A 19,384-nucleotide genomic window follows, 5' to 3' on the forward strand; every position below is an offset into this window, starting at 1 on the left:
GCATAGTATCAGTCTAATAGAGAAGACCAATACAATTAGAGTGGTGTGACGTTCTCCTTTGAACATTACTGTAGAAATATTAAGTTACTCCACTGAATAATAATTTACTTTTCTCCTAATAAATCCCCAAATATTCTCAAAATTACTCAAGAAGGTGTCATGCTGTATGATAATAAATAATGCTATTAAGAATAACGATAAGTAACAACAGCTAGACCGAGTACTCTTTGGGATCACATGCTAAATGTACAGTATATTGAATCATTATTCAGTTGAATGATGTATGCAGTTGTGTAAAAAAAAAAATCTCGATTATCTAAATACTCAAATACAGCGGTTATCAATCAAAATGTGTTTTATGATAAACAGAGAATAGACCCATCATATGGTTTAACTGAAGGTTGCTTCAGCTGCCACCATTATGAACTCTAGAGGGCGCACTGCCCCTCCTTTCCTTTCCTTGTGTGGGTATGTGTTTGCAGCCTATGAAAACGAACACAGCACGATCGATCACTGTTATGTTGAAGTGGGAAGTGAATTCGGCTTAGTACCTCAGTGAAACTCTTTCTACTCTATTTCTTTTTCAGAAACCCTGAAACTAACTGAGAATTAAAAGAGATCAACAGTGAATTATTTCATGATCAGCTTTATTCATTTTATTACATACATTGTGTCTTTACGTAAAGAGACATGTTGTTTCACACATATAGATTATATGGTTAATTTGTATCTGTATATATGTACACCTTAAATAAATCTTACATTAACACCAAGAAAATAAAAAACATTTACAGTGCAAGAATGTGTATTGGTTATTGACTCAGCCTATTCTCAGCAATCAATACCAGTCTCACATTTTAAACCTTTTTTCATTCATGCTCACACAAATGTACTATTCAACTTGGAAAACTGTGTCTTTGCCCATTCTTGATTTGTCACATAAATAACTTCGAATTCTTTATGCATGTATGCACTTTTGACACCAGACATTGAAGCCACTGAGAGAAGCAAGTTAAGGAGGCAAAAAGAGAAGCTTTAGGCTCTCAGTGAAATTTAAATCGTAAACTCAAGCAAGTATCTCCCACTTACATGAAGGGATGAGTACGTTTTAGTGTGTAAGAGAGGAATGGCAACTATCTGGCCTGTATACAGTACCCTACTGGCAAGCTTGAATATAACCACATAGTATTTTCCTTCATATGAGGGCCTCTCATCACTACTGTGTAAGGCAAAGGAGTTTCTGTTGTCTACTGTTACAGTGGGCAAGTTAGCACTATGAAAGGAAAATATCATTTATCCCAGTATGCCCTAAAATATGTAGTTTTTCCGATAGTTTATCAATACAGGTTGTAAATACCTGATGTACAAATCCACCTTCTAACCCGTTTGTGTGGTTATAAAAGAGTAAATAACTGTTTGAGTTGCTTGTATTTGCAGTTTTTGAGTGGAAAAGGTGCTGGAGAACTAACATAGTTGGATTAATTGATACACAATAATATCACCTAAATAAAGGCTAATGTTTATGGACTACAAATAATTTATGTGGTTACATGAAGCTCTCATATCAGCCTAGCTAGTGCAATCACACTCTCGGTGTTGAATACTGAAACTAAGTTTTACAATGACTTCTAGGGAAGTTCTTGAGGGTGGATTCATTCAATGAAAAGTGTTTTTGTTTTGTCTTTCTTATTGCTCAAGTGATAACATGGGAACACTTTTATGCCAATCTCTTTTTTTCTACCAAAGGAAATGAAAATGTAAAAAAATAGGTTGAATACGACACAGATGTGAATTACCTTTGTTAAAGCTTGTTTCTGTGTGGCCTCCAGCGAAAGCGTTTCTGTTCTATGTACAAAAGAAAAACAAGCAATTCTTTCTGAGTTGATGCATAAGAGTTCATTTACAGTTTTTTCCAGCTCACCTGTACAGCTCATGGGTAACCAGCCCAACGTCCTCACATGCATTATGCTCACACATTCATGTTAGTTATTTACCATTATTTTACAGTTAATTCTTGCTAATATACTACACAGGGACTGAGCTGAGGTAATTCTGGTGTTTCTGGCCAGTTCAGAGCTCTAAAAGAAGGGGACTTGAAGATAAACGTATTTCTAGTTAGTTGATGAGATCACAATAGACAAGAAGGGTGGCAGAGACGACTGCATGAGAACGCTATTCTCAGATGCAATGACAATACACACAGTATATTGCTGTTAGTTTTGTGAATATCCACATTCTATGTAGCTTGAGCGAGTGTAAAAATAAGTGCTTGAGATTAGCTAATCAAACAACAATATAAAAAACGCATTCTTGTGTATATTTGTGCAGTTAGTTGCAAAAATCCTGGTAATATAATCTATTCATTTTTTTCCTACCATATACCTTTATCATTAACCAATAGTCTTTTTATGATGCCAGAATATACAGATTGCACACATGCACATAAGCACCCTTGATTAGAAAATAAATTTCACAAGATTGATAAGATAGCTTCAACCACACATGTTGACATTGTCTACAGAGAAACTGAGCACTCTCTCTACTTTGAAGGAGTTAGGAAATGTTATTCTTTAAAATCTGTTTTATAGAGAACTCCTCACAGGTCTGACAACACCTATCTGGAAATGTGGTCAATCATGCATCAATCAATATTTTTGTAACTCCTATTCAAGAGGCCTGAATAGTCTGATAAATTTGAAGAGTGCACATACATTCACTAATCTAAATAGACCATTGCATGACTCGTATTAAGTGTTTATCTACTACTCTATTGTGACATTGACTTACTGGTTATGAGAGTCTTATCTGAATCTACACATGCTTGTTTTTCAGAGTGAAGGATATTGAAGGCTAGTATACTGTATATTTTAGTAGCCTAAAATTGGGGCTTGTTTAAATCTTCTTGTATAGAGTTTACTATTCTGAACTGGGAGTAAAGGGTGACAAGCTTTGTACAATGGAAACACGTGTTTAATGGCAGGTGGTTGAGAAGAATAGTGGTAAGACTAATACCAGGGCTCAGGATTCTAGACCTTACACTGCTACAGTACGACTCTACTTCTAGGTATCATGAGTAGTATATCCATTAACAAATCAAAGAGACATTCAGTGGTATGGTAAAATTAAAATGGACAAAGAATAGTATTTGATTGAATTCTCAAAGTCTTTCAGACAGAGCACAAGATGAAATTTGCAACAAAACTGTCTTTGTTTTCCCCAAATCTGCACAATGTGGAAAACGAAGTATTTCCTCTTTTGAGTCCTCAGAAGAGGAGGATCTTTACTCTGAACCAAACTCCACCGTTCTAAGACCGTTCTCACAGCATACCATCCCTTCATCCAGGAGTTGATCATCATCGAGCCAGAGATGACAAACATGTCAACCCTCATTTGAAAATCCATCATTCTTTGAGCCCTGAATCAGGTAACTACAATTACAGCATGTTTTTTTCCTCAGTATTTCCTTCATGCCTGCACACTGCAGCTTAAACAGAAGGGAGAGGGAGGGTTGAAGTGACTGTGACACAGCCTGCTCAGTCTGTCCAGCGCATTGTATGTAATGAAACAAGTGACATGCATAAGATGGCAGAGTTACCTCTCCCTGCCCGAGACCCCCATGCTCGTGAACCAAAAAGATTAAGACTATTTCCTCACAGGTTAGTAATGAACCGAACCCAGTCATGCTTCATAATTCCTTTTGGATGTCCCAACAAAAAGTACAAAATTAAATAAAAACGGAAACCAAACGTTCTCCAACCAAGCTCACAAAGAGACTTGGCAAAGTTCCTCTGCACGGGGTTGGGTGGGTCAGAGGTCAGGGGGGGGGGGGGAGGAGCGTAGGGGGGCTCAAATGGAGATTGGACACATGATGACCTTGTCCTCCAGCATGACGCTGACCACCAGGAACACAAAGTAGAGCAGGAACATGATGAAGCCCAGCAGCTTGCTCATGCGCCACTTGCAGGCGGCGATGGAGGCGATGACAAAGAGGAGCATGAGGAAGAGGAGGACGATGGCGCAGAAGAGCCCGTTGGAGCTCACGCTCACGGGCTTCACGCCCTGGATGAGCGACCACAGGAGCCACGGGAACGGCAGACTGTAACAAACAGGGAGACACAAACACACACACACAAAGACACACAGCAGTTAAAAACAGGGTTAGTTATTAACGTTTACTACATGGCACATGGTGACTCGAACCCTTACTTTAACCCTGCCCCCTAAGCCACACGGTGCTAGTGACACAAATCGGCGTACCCAACAGTGATGTCGAAGATGTTGGAACCCACAGAGCTCGACACGGCCATGTCCCCCAGCCCCTTCCTGGCTACTATCACACTGGTGATCAGGTCTGGAATTGAGGTACCGGCTGCTAATATGGTGAGCCCCATAATCTCCTCTGTAATACCAATGGTTTCTCCCACCTGCAAAGACAGGACATCATGCCTAGGCCACACCCACTTTCAAAACATTTTGAATTACAGTCAAACCTGCATTGAATTAAACTTTTTCCATATTGTAGACTACAACTTACATGTAATAAATACACGTGAAAAATGTCAACAAAACCTAAGATTATAATAATTTTCCAGAGAAAAACATTGAATAGCTCTGTTGGATTGTTTGGAGACTTTGGAAGCGGAAATGAACGGAGATGAAATGAGAACCGACCTGGTGTGCCCACCACACCATGAGGTAGGAGAATATCGCAATCCAGCTGATGGATCCCAAAAACGATATAGGGAAGAACTTCTTTGCAGTCTGGGAGAAAAGAGAAAATCAAATGGAACAAAAACCACACAGACACACACAGCCTAGATCAAGAACACATGGCCTTGATGCAAACAGAGACGACCCACCTCCAAAAGCACATCAACAACAACCATAAAAACAACAACAGTCAGGAGCGACCAATGTGCGGCCGCACTCACTGTCTTCCTGACGTCGGGCAGCGTGAGCCACAGGGGGAAGACGATGGGCATGATGATGAGGTAGGTGAGGCGTTTGCGGTTGGTCTCGGGCCAGGACAGGCTCAGAGGCTGGTCCTCATCCTCCTCGTCTTCAGCCTGAGCAGAGAGGGAAAGATCCACAGTCATGCCCTCTAGCCACACTGTGAAACCCTGTGGCACCTTAATGTGTACAACACGTATGAAACAGACATTGCGGTGTGGCTAAGCACGTCCCTTTTGTTGTTTTGTTTCTGTTTGGCGCATGTGTGAACGGTGTAAATTAGGCTTAGAGCATGGAAAGAAAAACTAAAAACTGAATGGAATATTACAAGCTGCTTTGGTGTGCCTGCAGGCTAGTTGACCAGGCCACTGGGGGATGTTACCTAACCTAGGAGGTAGGGCTACCCATTTAGTCTGGTACTTCAGTTTTAGTTTTAAGTCAGTTTTAAGACCAGATGTTGATAATGTCTGGCCATGTCATCTATCTGTTCAATTTTAACAGCGAAAAACCGCTGGAAGCTCCTTGTCAAAGGAGGCCCACCACTGTAATCATCACAACAAATTGAACAAAGACTATGTCCTCTATAAAAATAAAGTGCCACACCAGCAACAACTCAATCGTCAAAAGAGCTAGATTACAGTTGAGGAGGGTTGTGACGGTAAGGGGCAGTTTAGTAAAACACTCATGATGAGAAAAATCTTCCTTGACTTCTTTGATTCTAAAGAGAGTCTAGGTTGGAGCTGAGCAGATTAAGGCAGACCCTTGACCCACTGGATGTTTGCACTTCCACAGCATGTTGGAGTCAGCTAAAAGACGAGCACAAACAAGATGGCGCCCGTGTCCGGCTCATCCTGACACAGGCTCATCCTGCCCATCCTGTCGCCGCGTCCTCAGGTAACCTTGGCAATGAGCGGCTGCAAAACAAAAGAGCTCACTGTATTCTCTCACTACCTCTCCACATCCAGATGGTTGTATTGTTACCACTGAATACGTCTGGAGCTGGGAACAGAGAATCAGCCGAGTTCTCCTGTCAGGAAAATCGGACAGCGTTTTGAATTGGCGTACGCAAACTGGCACCTTATCCGCTTTTTCATGATCTTTATAAAGGGGTTACTTTTGCGGTTCATATTGGCACAGGGCACCTTGCTGGTGGGCACCCATTTCAGGCCTACTAAATCGGGATATTATTAGCCTGTCAGTTTATCAGTAACCTCTGCCGGTCAATGTCCTACAGAGATGTTGTTGTGTTTTCAGAGATGGCTCCCATATGCCAGCCCCTCAGGTGCCTTCCTGCCCTGCGGTGCCTCAGTCAGTGCCAAAGTCGGCAAGCTTAAATGGCATAGACACCTACCACCCAGCCCCCCAGAGCACAGACACCCAGCTCCCCAGAGCAACAGAGGAGGGCTGACATTTATTAAATTAGTTTTACCCCCAGGGGAAAGCCCATCGAGACACTTGTATTGTTCCACAAAGGGAACGGCTCGAGGACAGCAGCAGGCACATCCACAATATGAGCCCGACATGCCAACATCAGTGCTGGGATGTACATTTCTGCACCCTTGATCAAATCAGAGCCGTACATCACGCGCAAAACCTGAGCGCATGCGTAGGATTGTAACGAAATGTCTGAAATGCGCAGGGAGAGATGGTAAACATAGGATGTTCACCTAGGGACGGCTGGGATGAGCTGTCAACTCATTATAGTAGGTTGTGGGGTGGAACAACCTGTTCAGCTGGAACCTCAGAGAGTTGTACACGAGAGAGGCGTCTCACATAGCTCCGACAATCTCCTAACGACATGTACCAGTTTCAACAGGGAAAAGATGGCCCCCTTGCGAGGACCTTCACTCTTCCATCGACAACCTTGAACAGAGATACGGACAACTCTTGGTGTCTGACCTTGATAAATCTCTCTGATCATCTTTGCCTCGCCCGTTTCTCATCATTTCATTCTGCTCTGTTTCTTTGTTTATCCGATGCTGATGAACCAGGCATTGGTACCTGGTTCATCTTGGATGAGCTACGAGGGCACTGCAGCAATGTTGACAACAGAGCTCTGGTTGCTGAGAACAGACCTGAAGCTGACAGCCTGCTAGCTGGGCGACAAATTATGATTTTGAAACACGGATGTGAAGCGCATGAAAATTCCCAATACATTCACCAGACATTCGTGTGGAGCAAACTTTCTGGAGCCGAAGGCTCTAAACCCTTTTGCTTGGGTTTATAGAAAAAGAAAATAAGCAGGAACGCTTGTGATCAGATGCCGTATCCATCAACTGTGACATGGAAACAGTTTCCCTATTTGTCTTATCTCTGAAGCTGTAATGGTAGGGGGTTGGATGAGTCATAAAGCCTGTCTGTTATCAATCTTTGTTTTCTACTCATTGTTCTTAAAGGAGAAATAGATTAACGGAGCAGTACACTCTCATGAATATTTAACATGACTTGCATAGAGAAGCATTACACAGAAAAAGAACATTTAGAAGAGCTGGAACTGTGACGTAAGCTTGAGTCATGTAGGCTACAGCAGTCTAAAAGAGTTGGAAACATGAAATGAGCCTGCATCACATAATTTAGGCAAAGCCTGTGCATGGTTCTTTAAAAAGATAAACAAAAATGTTTGAACCAAGGAACCTTTTAACATTAACATTCAGAACAAAAGGCATTTTTATGTTTATCAAAACATTCTTATCAGTTTGCCAAACCTAACATAAACTTTCAACAACAAAAAAAGGCTGAAAACGACTTTGAATATATAATTAGACGTTAACTATATACAGTATATTATTTCCGAATTGCCAAGGCACCCCGTAGGAATTGAAAAGTGAGTGTGACGGTGCCCCTGGCGACACGTAAAGGTGTGAGCTCCAAGGCACATCCTGCCAGACACCGACAGGTGCACTGTGGGATACTAGCGCAAGGTAGTCCTCTAAAATAGCTTTGTGTAAAACCCAGCTGTGGCAAACAGGCTCTGGCTTCTCTGCTTTTAATGAGAATATATTTTTCCATGTTGGCTTTGAAAACAATGTTTTCAAATTCAGCATTCAGGCCCCTCCAGAAAGAAGAACAGAAATGCTGACCTCAAAGTTTAGTTTCGCCCCAAAAATATTGTTGAAGGTTACTTTTTTTCCTGATTTGGGCTATATTTCCTGAACTACAGTATGAGTGATGAGGGTTGCAAAGATGGAGGCTATTATTAGCCAGAGCAATAGATCTTGCTCTGAACCAAGGGGAGTGTGTGTGTTTGTGTGTGTATGGGTAAGGGGGAAGGCAGATCGATTGAGGTTTGCCTGGTCATTTTACCAAACGAGATCCATTTCAGAAACTTCCCTCTGTGATCTATTCTGAGACGGTCCCATAAGCTCCAAATGATGCTGGACCTTTAACGATGCTTGGAGACAAGCATGCAGCTAAAAGAAAGCAGATATGGAGAGAAAAATCTGCAGAAACAACCAGAGACTGATCTGTGTGGGTTCTGTTACTCCCATCATTATCAGGGTCTCTTGGTCAAGGAGAGTACTTAGAGTTAGTTAGAACGAATGATCATGTTCATTTGGTGAAGGTAAAGAGATGCTTTGAGAAACGTACCTGTCCTAAGAAGCAGATGTCGTGTCAAGGTGGTCAAGACCACACCCCCCACCCGTCTCCCACCCCCCCGTCTCCGCCCCAACCACTCCTCCTTTCGTATGAGACTTTGATAGAACGCCAGCTCACTCCAGAACCATCCTGCACCATCTGGCAGCCTGGCAGGTTGCTGTGCCAACGGAGAGGATGTGCGGTCAGCCTCATCGTTCATGATCCTGTTTATATAATCCACTGTGTTCACAACTAATGGTTCATCTTCCTGTTTGCTCTTTCAAAAAAAAATAGTAATGTAATTACCATAGCTGGAAAAGGTGAGTTTACGTATGACTTTTTGTGAACGTGCACGTCAATTTTGCGAATGTGTGTATCAAGGTGTGTGCATGTGTGTTTCGGACGTCCAGGGGCGAGAGAGAGAGGATAGCGTGATTGTAGCCACGGCAGCAGGAGGACTTTTGGCAGGCCTGGGTAGAGACGCAGGACCCCGCCTACAAACATGCTGGGGTCAAAACAGAAGCACAGACCTGCACAGTAGTCAACGTGACCTTCATGTCAATCACAACTTTCCCTAAGCCCAAGATCTTGCCGTTCCAATGTTGACGAAGAGTCAGTATAAGTAACAGATAGGGATAAGCAAAGCTTAGGTGTTTGGATGTGTAACGTGTGGGTGTGTGTTTGGTTTCGTACCGCTTCCCCCTCTTGTCCTGCAGTTCCGTTCATTGGCGGCGTCACTTCCACCTCCACATTTGAGCTGTTTGGAAGATTCTTATCTGTAAAAACAAAACCAAAAAACAAACGCATGCCATTTTAAACAAGGCTGACACATGCGCACACTTTACTGGCCTTCATAACCGGAGAGACCCACAACATGTTCACATGACTAACACCTGACTACAAATGAATTGTGTGTATATGAGCACACACAAGTGTATCCCCAGACACAGTTTACCTCCAATCCTTGTGGCTAACACATCTCCAATTCATTTAGAGCCAGACTTACTTAGAGTTTTTGATTAAAATACAACGAGCCAATAGCCATGTAATCAGATGATTAAAACATAATTGCTATGGAAATTGGTTTAATCCGAGTGTGGTTGTGACACGGCAGGGGAGATAGTCAGGCTGATACTGCGATCTGATAGCCCTGACAACCCCTCCTTCTCTGTCCTTCTAGGCGGGAGCCTGCAGTCATTACAAAACCACAGAGAGATCCTAATCAAATCATAAGCATTGTGTGTGCGCGCGTGTGCGTGTGTGTGTTTGACAGCCAATAGGTCAAACAGACTTCCCAGATGATCTGGATTCTGTGTGAAGGACTAACACTCCATGATGAACGGATTACTGTGTTACCGGAACACTGCATGTTTCTTTGAACGTGACAAAGTGTGTCTTTGTTGACTGTGGCAGACAATGTTCAAATAATCATTCAATCAGTGCTATTAACTCTAATCTTGAGCAATGAGAGGTCTCAACATCAAAGCAGGCTACTATCAATACCGGTCATGCAGTTGGACTCTGTTAAAATGGTAATATGTTAATGCGGCGCCGTTAGCATAATTTAGTCTGTAATAAATATACATATCTCTCTTTGATTTTGCCCATTTGGGTACATTTTGCCAATGAAAGCGCCCCCCCCCCTTTCCCCCCCCTTCCCCCCCCCCTCCCCTAACACGCTTTATCTGGTGTGGTTAGTAAGGACACCCCGCACACACACACACAAAACCCCGCCTCCCCCCTCCACACACACACACACACACGTTCCTACGTCAATGTAGTATTTTGGACCTTTACGTAATAGTTCTTTGAAGTGGAAAACACAGGATTTGCACTTGGCAGGGGCTCCTACTGAGAGACCCTGGAGAGGAGAGGATAACCAAGCTGGAGAGGAGCGGATAACCAAGCTGGAGAGGAGAGGATAACCAAGCTGGAGAGGAGAGGATAACCAAGCTGGAGAGGAGCGGCAGATCTGCCAGACATACGTGGTGTGCTGCACTATAAATCATGGGGGATATTTGACTGGTGTGGTCCATAGTCAGTATTGGATGTACCAACCAACAACTACCAAAAACACTTGATGTGAACTATCCTTTTTGTGTTATTCCTGTGTCTGGATCATTGTATTTGAATGTCTCCTGTATGTCAACATAGCGGTTGAGAGCATATTATGGGGATTCCATTCACGATTATGACAAGAGCCCTTCTTACTGGTGGGACGTTCCTTACTGTGTCTGCTAGGACGATCTGGTATGAATATTCCCAGTAAGTATATAAATGTATATAAAATATTTCGAATATTACTAACAGCCATTTAGTGATCAAAATGTTTCATGAAATATAGATTAAGGATAAAAAAGAATTGGAAAGGAATAAAGGAATTGGAGCTTTTACGAAACCTTCCAGTGTGAAGAAATGCTGTGTCACCCACCTGAGCGACTAGCTGCTCCGTTAGCCTTCTCACTGTCTTCCACTTGACATTTCTTTTTGGCAATCTTGTGAAGGATGGATGCTTTCTCCCGGAATTTTCCTGTAAAGACAACAACAATGGCAGTAGACCCTCAGAGGCTGCTGGGCAGGCCAGCAGGGCTGCCTCCCCATGCCCACAGACGTTGACCCAGAGGCAGGAACACACACTAACAGCTTTACACAACAGCTACCATTTGACAATGTCAAAATCACAACAACACTAGCGTCAAATGAATTCGCTTCTGTAAAAAAAAACAAAAAAACAATACTGAAAACCAAAATGTTATCAATCCAGTGGCACGAACGCAAGAATACTTCTATTGGCTTAAGGAATACACAAGACGACACAGTAGTCTAGGGTTCTGATCAATTCAACAACAACAAGGTATATCGGCTTATGTAAGAAGTTGGCCCTCTTGACATTAAGAAGAAAGCATGCAAAAGCGATCCCTTCAATGCCGCAGTCAATGTCTTGCCACCATGGTGTGTAACTGCCTGAGAGGTCCCGTGATCTGGAGACCACCCCTCTCTGCTAGTCCCAAAGGGGGACCTACAGTACGTCCACACACCTAAAGCAGTTTTATTTGGTCCTGACTTTACTGCCAGACCTCCAGCCTGGGTACCAGGATCCCCGTGTGATAGGGACCAAAAGAGACGTCCGTGGACCCACCTCTTTACTATCTTTAACACTTCCTGGGATGGGCTTATTGGAAGTACAGGCTATCTGTATCCACTTAAAGTCAACAGCATCAATAACAGAAGATCAATGATAACTAAGAATGAGGGGATTATTATGCATCTCACAGGTGTTGTCCTTGTTGGTTGATCACACAAACAGGAAAGAAAAGCTGCACCACATAATCGGCCCTGACTTGTTAAAAAAAAAATACCACCTGGACTAGAAATATGTAAAGAGCTGTGTTTGGTTCAACTCTAGACTACGAATCAACGGGTGTATTCGTGTCAGAGCACATGTGCGTGCCAGCCTATGCACGCATGTCATGCATAATTCTATTCAGGCCAGTACATTTCAATCGATCTGAAAGCTTCTGGATTTTTTTTTCAGTCTTTCGAATAACGTAAGGTTCGTCGGGCTCGATTGGGGCGACTCATCGATATGTGTTCCACCCAACCCTGTCGCCGTCTGTGACCTTCCAGTAAAATCATTAGCCTTCACACAGCCACCCAGTGACACTGTGTCCTCTAGACCTCCTGCGCCTCCCTCCACCTCCACCCCATGTCCCTCTTTGTCACACCTCTTCCCCCTTTCACACGCCAGTCCCCTCACATACTGTACAAGTCACATCCGTCGTGTTTTTTCACTCTCGTCCGTCAAAATTGACGCTGCGTAACCCTGTTTAACCTACACACACACACACACACGCGCGCACACAAACGCGCACACAAACGCACACACGGAGCCTTTCGGTCACACGGATATGGATCACACCATCAGCACACTTCAGCCTCGTTCACCTTGGGAGGTTGTCCGCGTGAGAGGATGTATATGCGTGCGTGCGTGTGTAATCAGTGCTTCCGGCAAGTTCCACAGGCAGGGAGGGCTTGGCGTAACGGGCAATCTCCTTTTATCTTCGAGCTAATGGCACGATCAGGCAACGCGGATATAGTATGCCAAGTAAGTCCTTCAGATTTCACACAAAGTCAATATATGAGGTGCATTCACAATGTGTTTCAAGAAGATGAAGAATGTAGGCACACACACACAAAAAGCTCATGTCAGGATTCCCTAGCTGTGTGTGCTTTCGCAAACAAAGCACTTTCATTATGTATGCTGTTTAACTTCAACGTCGGGATCTTGACAAACTATACACACAGGACACAACTAAGTCATTGACAAGGAGTTATGTAACTTGGTTGGTAGGGAGCCCTTTCTCTAGTAGTCATTCTAATGTTAGCCATCTCTGCCTGCTCTGTTTTCCCTGTCAGCCCCGAATGTTACGCAATTCCTGGGTGGGTGAGTCACTGGTTCTTCCTCCAAAATGTGTGACGTAAATGGGAGGTGCGTTCACAACGCTCTCTCCCTGTCAGTACCAGAGTTTCACGAGGTGTGGCTGATCTGTTTCTCCGGTGTTGTCCCCCCCCCCTGCTAGGGAGGATGGGAGAGACGTTCTCGCAATGCTTTGCGTCCGTGTGCGTTCCATGACTAAGCTATTATATCCACTGGTGAAGTCCCATACAAGCAAGTTAACCTGGGTATTAAGATTATGATTTGACAAAACAAAATAAACAATTGACTTATTAAGGAAGCCGTTTTGATAATGTTGTATCATTGTTTTACTTATCTAAACTGTCGGAATGATACACACTGGTACACACTGGAAGTCTTTCTTTGCATCTCTGGGATTTCAGGGATTGACACGTGTAGGTTTCTGTCTCTCATGATACCTTTCCAGGGTGTCACACTGTACCGCACAACAGTAAAAAGAACAACAAAAAGGGTGGATGTACATACGGTAAACGTTTCAAATACAACACCGAGATACCAAATCTCTTCAAAGCTCTGAGAACACAGACAACCAACCCCATCAAAAAACAAACCAAAACAAAACAATGAGCATGGGAACCACGATTTGCACTTATGTCAGTGAAATCTCGGAGAGGACATCAAAGAAAAAGTAAAAACTGAATCGTACCGTACAAGCACAAAACAATGGGGGGCAAGGTCAAGCGATCGAAATGAAGAGAAAACGGAACATGTAAAAAAGAAAATGACTAAAGTAATTGATAGAGCAGACTTACCTTCTTCAGTCATTGTGTGATAATATTTTAGCTTTCCATATGTTCCAAGTTCTACAACATCACAGCAAAAGACAAGGGTAAGGCGACGAGCACAAAGACATGGACAGGAGCAGACAGGTAAAAACACCACATCCTGACGGTTCAAACACACACACTGTACATAGGGACGGCAAAGTTGTTCTCTCTCACCGAAACATCACTGCATAAGTGCAAAACAGAAGCCTACTAGCCAGGACACTTCACAAAGTACAAATCTTGACATCAAAAACTTCCACAAGTGATTGGCACCCTTATAGGTTGGTATTTCTCACTTCTGAGATATTCATGCTTGCAGGTGTTGGACGATTGTTGATTTTGGTGTGTCAGTAAAATAATGTCTGCAAAAACAAATAAACCTAAATTATCCATTCGATTGTCATCTATAAGCGAGAGTTTTTTCTTCTGCAGTGTTGGGGCTGGCACCATGTTTTGATATTTGCTTTCATTTTGTTTAACAGACATCAAGTTGATGATTTATTCTGGAATAAAAAAATATAACACAGTGCTGAAACACAACAGCATGACTCTGATACTCAAAGCATTATGGTTGCACCTGTTTGTAAGAGTCTGCTATAACATCAACTGATATTTATTTTATTTATTTTTACCGCAAAAAACCCCCACCTAAATTAAAAAAATACCTCACGATACAGACAGTAATGTAAAAAAAAGTATAATAAAACACAATTAGATCACTGACAATGGTCAGAAGAAAATAACATGTAAAATCCAACTCAGCTTGAAGACTAATTAACGTCAACACAACCACTTCATGTGTACTTTATCCTCTGCGGCAGGAAAAGAGCACGCTTTGTGTTCTACTATAGACCTCTCGTCATTGCGTGGTGACCTCTAATCCCTGTCTTTCTTCCTTTTACTAGTTGGAGCGGCATGAAAATTCAGTCTGTGTTGGGACTGAACGCTTTTAACAACGATTCTTTCACCAGAGCCAATCATCGATGTAATGATTTCCATGTTACATTGAAGTGGGCTTCTGGGAGAGCGCAAGGGTGGGGGCCATGGGTGAGGTCTTTATTGGGGACCATGAGTGGGGTCTTTATTGGGGACCATGGGTGAGGTCTTTATTGGGGACCATGGGTGAGGTCTTTAATGGGGACCATGGGTGGGGTCTTTAATGGGGACCATGGGTGAGGTCTTTAATGGGGACCATGGGTGGGGTGGGGAGTGGGGCCTGCTGTTAAGGGCTCACTGGAGTCCATGGGTCAGCCAAGCAAAGAGCCGATTCTGTTGGGGCCTTTGCTATCTGACATGTCCACAGCCTCTGAGTGACAGGCTGGAGGCAAACCTCTACCAGTTCAATCAATTGACCTTGTTCCCTCTGTTCCGCTGGCTACATAGTCATATGTACGTTTACGTAACCCGCGGTCAAATCACAAAGCAGCTCTAGGTGAAGCAAGGTCAGGAGGAGGAGGAGGAGCAGGAGGAGGAGTACCGGGACCAGGGCCAGGAGGAAAAGGATGGAATTCATTGTGACACAGTGTGACCCGAGTTGCTGTCGAATCAGAGTGCTGCCCAGAAACCCCATGCTGAGGAGGTCAGGTCCAGCTATGGGTAAGTGCACAGAGCCTCAGACGAGCACCTGACCACAGCCATTTGTCTTGCAGCTGAGGAAGCAGTTTTGACCTCATCTCCCTTGAGTCTTTGTTGCTTCATATTTGATGCTGCTCAAAAGTTAGCATTTTAGCTCCACACAGATGGGGGAGAGAAGATTCAATGTATGTTGTCCCCTTTCCTCCTCGTACACACACACACACACACGTTTCAACAGTATGGATTTCCTATTTGCAGCAGAATTAAGCGATGCCAACCACTTCAGAGGGTCCCATATTTAGTTCAAGGTTAACCCATTCATGGTAGCATTTGCAAGTCCATAAAGACTTGTGGCAAATAGACCACAATTTATGTTACAAATGTAAAAAGAATTGACATAAACCTAAAACTAAAAGACATTGTAAATAAAGGTACATTGGTCTTTGAATTTGGTGATGGAGAACAGCAAGTATGTTCATTATGGAGACAGCTGGTTAGTACTCTATGACATGTGACATTAAGACTGTAGTTTAGGGGGTAACCAAGAAGGGATAATAATGGGAACAACACGTCAATGGTTTTACAATGGGGATACATCTACAGAGAATACATCTATAGGAACACCTATGTAGAAAATACTTCCATAGAGAAAGACACTATAGTGAACACCTCTTTAGAGAATACCTCTATAGAGGATCCCGCTATAGAGGATCTGTCTATTAAAAGTACATCTACGACGGCTTAACAGGGTTGTTGACTTGAACAAACAGGGATGGACACGGCGGCATTTTGAGGAGAAGAACTCTACAACCAAAGGGGACGGTCTCTGGGCTACAGGAATGAGAATGAACAAATCTGGGGGATTAGATAATTAGAGTTGGAACTCACCAGAGTCAGCAAATTCTGAGGGGACAGAGGCAGAAACAAGAGTAGAAAAAGACAGAGACAGAGAGAAAGGGAAAAGATAAACCAGATGACTTTGAATGTATAAAATATGTTGGAACAGGCCAGGACTGACGGTTCTGAAACTATTCAACTATGAAAATATGCACAATGAGCAATTCATATGTGAGGGGAAAGAAAGGCCACAAAAAAAAGATAAATCTGGACATTGAAAAAGACTGAAAGAAGCAAAAAAGAGGGTTCAATAATACATTTTTTTAAATAGCTGCCACCACCAATTCTTCAGTCTCACAAAAACATCCAACTCTGTGCCTCGTACACCAACACAAACTTCACTCAGAATCAAGCCCATAGCTTTTAATAGTGCCTATGAAAAATAGATGGACTTACTGAGCTGGCAACACTGAGCCACTTAAAGTCTAAGAGCTTGCAGGGAATGGTGAACGTTAAGGACAAGATGCTTCGACTCCATGAAGCTGTTTGCCCAAGTCTTAAGAGCACAGAGGATACGCTCTCTGGTGTGAGGTTACCGACAAGCAACAATGAACCTGAAGGTATTGCACACAGGAAACAGCCCTTTGCTGACAGACAATCGAGCACTGGTCCACCACAGCCTTATGCGTGTGAGGTATGTTGATCACCCCTAGATGAGGAAGACTGAGTCTCACATCTAGTCTGGTATTGTGCTGTTGACAAAGTGGCCAGCTCACTGTCCTTTATATAAAAAGAACACAGCTCTTTTCTGAGCACGGACGGATATCTCTGGTCCAAGAAAAGAGAACATTAGACCATTAACCTTCAAAAGAACTATTGAACACCCTCCCAAGAGCTTAGAGAGCCTCATAGGAGCACAGCCTGGGGAAAACACGCAAAATAGCATCGAGCTCCCATCGTGCGATCATAATTACACATCCATTTGAAGACCAAAAGGAGAAGTGGGGGCCTTAATGCCTCATCTGACGAGGGTCCTACAGTGCGTTCCTCCTTCACGCAAGCTATGCCCTCGCACATCGTTGCAATCCTAGGCTGTGATTTAGAGCTTAATCACCCAGATGGAGTGACTAACACATTGAGTAATGGGGCGTCTAGGATTGGTAGCGCCACAAGAAGGGGATGCATGTTAATGGGGTCCTTTGCAGTCAGTCAGAGCACAGTTTATTAATCTGCCTTGAATCAATTCATTCAAAGCTCCGCTTTCCAGAAATGTGAAGACTGTGGAAGCTGAAATGACTGCTCCCTGGGCCAGGTTCAGGTTGGGCTGATGCTGCACCACCCGTAATGTTTCAGAAATCAAATATTCCACCCAGGTTCCAAGAACAAAGAATCCTGCATCCCCAGCCCAAATAGCAGGTCTTCATCTTGGATTAAAGGAAATATCTGTCCGACCGACTGCTGATATCGCATTGACCTCAGAGTATTTCCAAGGAACAACCTCACAACCTCGCTCACAGTAATAGGATTAATCCTGCATACACTTACCAGTACGCCTGTTTCAAATCTGGTTCATAGCATAGTTTTATGTATTGTGTAAGTTTAGTTTCAAAGCTGTTGGTGTTGTGACTAGATTTTGGGAACATTGATTATCTCAAACCCTTAATATAGGTGTTCTAAGGAGTGTCCTGATTTGGCCTTAATTGATCAACTGGAGTTCCCAAGAAAGGCACCTTTGTGGTGAATGAAACCAAAATATCCCCAGCAATTAGAAAACATCAGGAAAATAACCACAATCTCTACATTTTGCTACTGAAGACCTACCAAATCGGACTGGATGTCGTCAGGAGTTACGAAAACCCCCTTAAGTGAGGAGTCATCTCAACCTGTATAACAGCATCAACAAAAAAAGCCCAGAGACTTAGCGAAGCCTCTCTCCTAAAGAGCAACAGTGTTATGGAAGCTCCTCCCTTCCTGGTTGTCTCTGCCTGGGAGTCAAGGAGACTGACAGGTCTAGACAGAGAGAGAGTTCCATCGAGAAACACTGTTAGTGACACGTGTCGGTCTGTGTGCGGTTGTGCTCGTGTCCTACCTTCACTGAGGGGGTCCAGGGTGTGAATCATCAGCTGGAAGATGCTGTTCCTCATCAGGCTGTTATGCAGGGAGGCAGAACTGCCCCCCCTCTGGAGACGAGGTCTAGCCTGCAGGGGCGGAGGACCAGGTAGTCATCATTAACTCTTGTTTGTGGTGCAAAATGTGTTCAAAAGTAAGAGCACATAAATAGCAGGTGGTGTCCAGGAAAACACCCATATTTCTTACAGTACCAGAATAAACTTCTCAACAGTTTTGGAGTCTTGGGATTGATATCTGAGTGTCAATGATTCAGTATAAAAGATACACAGATGGCTTTAGAACTTGTCAAGGGAAGGGCCAATCAAACCCCAGTGCCATGCTCCAGCAGCTGGAACCAAAAGGAGCCTGTTCATCCATCATCCTTCGCATTAATCCTGCAAGCATTTTAACACCCTGCCGTCTCTTAAAGGAAGGTACATGCATCCAATCGAGACAGCCAGCCGGCCTTGGAATTTTTGTTGACGATTCGAGTTTGTTGGTGGTGAAACAGCCCTGGGGACCCTAACCCTGGCCCAAGGTCACTTTGGCGGTTCAAGCCGAACGAGGGAACTGTGGGAAACGGGCCACCTTCACAGGCGGTGACTGTCTGGAGCGTGGCCGTCTCTGGCTCGCCCCGCGGTGATGCGTAGGCGCAATCTGGAGGTGTCAGCTGCTAACTCGCCAGCCCATATGGGTGTGAGCGGGTGGGGAGGGGATCAGATCGCCGGCACTGTTTGCAAAAGGCCACAAGGACAGGGTTTAGTGGAATCCACCAAGAATGATCCTTTTCCTGCCCAAACTTGCGTCGGGATTATGCCGAGATTCCAGGTGCCTTTTCGGGGCACAAGTGAAGAAGAGACGCTTTACAAAATCATCTACACGTCAAACTTCCTTTAAATCTTTCAAATCTGTAAGTGTTGAAACATTTTTATTTTTGTGTGAGTGACAACACTGGAATTTCGTGCGTTTTCTACATGCAATGCAGTCTTACTCTTATACTTTTACTGTTAAGGCTCGCAAGAACCAGGCCTGCAAGAACCAGGAACTACACCATAGTACGTGCACAGGGGAAGTTGCCAGCACCACAGAGGAC

At 43.6% G+C, this 19,384-nt stretch overlaps 1 protein-coding gene across 2 annotated transcripts in view; it reads right to left on the reverse strand.

Moving 5' to 3' along the window:
• Positions 1-630: 630 nt before the first annotated feature.
• The window catches only part of LOC146222119 (sodium/potassium/calcium exchanger 2-like), an 18,977-nt gene continuing 223 nt past the window's right edge, over positions 631-19,384 (reverse strand). The window contains exons 2-9 of one of the 2 annotated variants that reach the window (XM_084691768.1): positions 18,272-18,380; positions 16,234-16,248; positions 10,958-11,056; positions 9,220-9,302; positions 4,932-5,066; positions 4,672-4,761; positions 4,258-4,424; positions 631-4,096 (exon numbers count right to left, since the gene is read on the reverse strand). In XM_084691768.1, coding sequence (XP_084547894.1) covers positions 3,847-4,096; positions 4,258-4,424; positions 4,672-4,761; positions 4,932-5,066; positions 9,220-9,302; positions 10,958-11,056; positions 16,234-16,248; positions 18,272-18,326 — 894 coding nt within the window. In that variant the 5' untranslated portion in view covers positions 18,327-18,380 and the 3' untranslated portion in view covers positions 631-3,846. The remainder of the gene's footprint in view (positions 4,097-4,257; positions 4,425-4,671; positions 4,762-4,931; positions 5,067-9,219; positions 9,303-10,957; positions 11,057-16,233; positions 16,249-18,271; positions 18,381-19,384) is intronic. The other variant, XM_084691769.1, reaches the window with a different exon arrangement.

The sequence above is a fragment of the Hypomesus nipponensis genome, chromosome 25 (assembly GCF_054491055.1).
Source record: "Hypomesus nipponensis isolate SF chromosome 25, ASM5449105v1, whole genome shotgun sequence".
Taxonomy (NCBI): Eukaryota; Metazoa; Chordata; class Actinopteri; order Osmeriformes; family Osmeridae; genus Hypomesus; species Hypomesus nipponensis.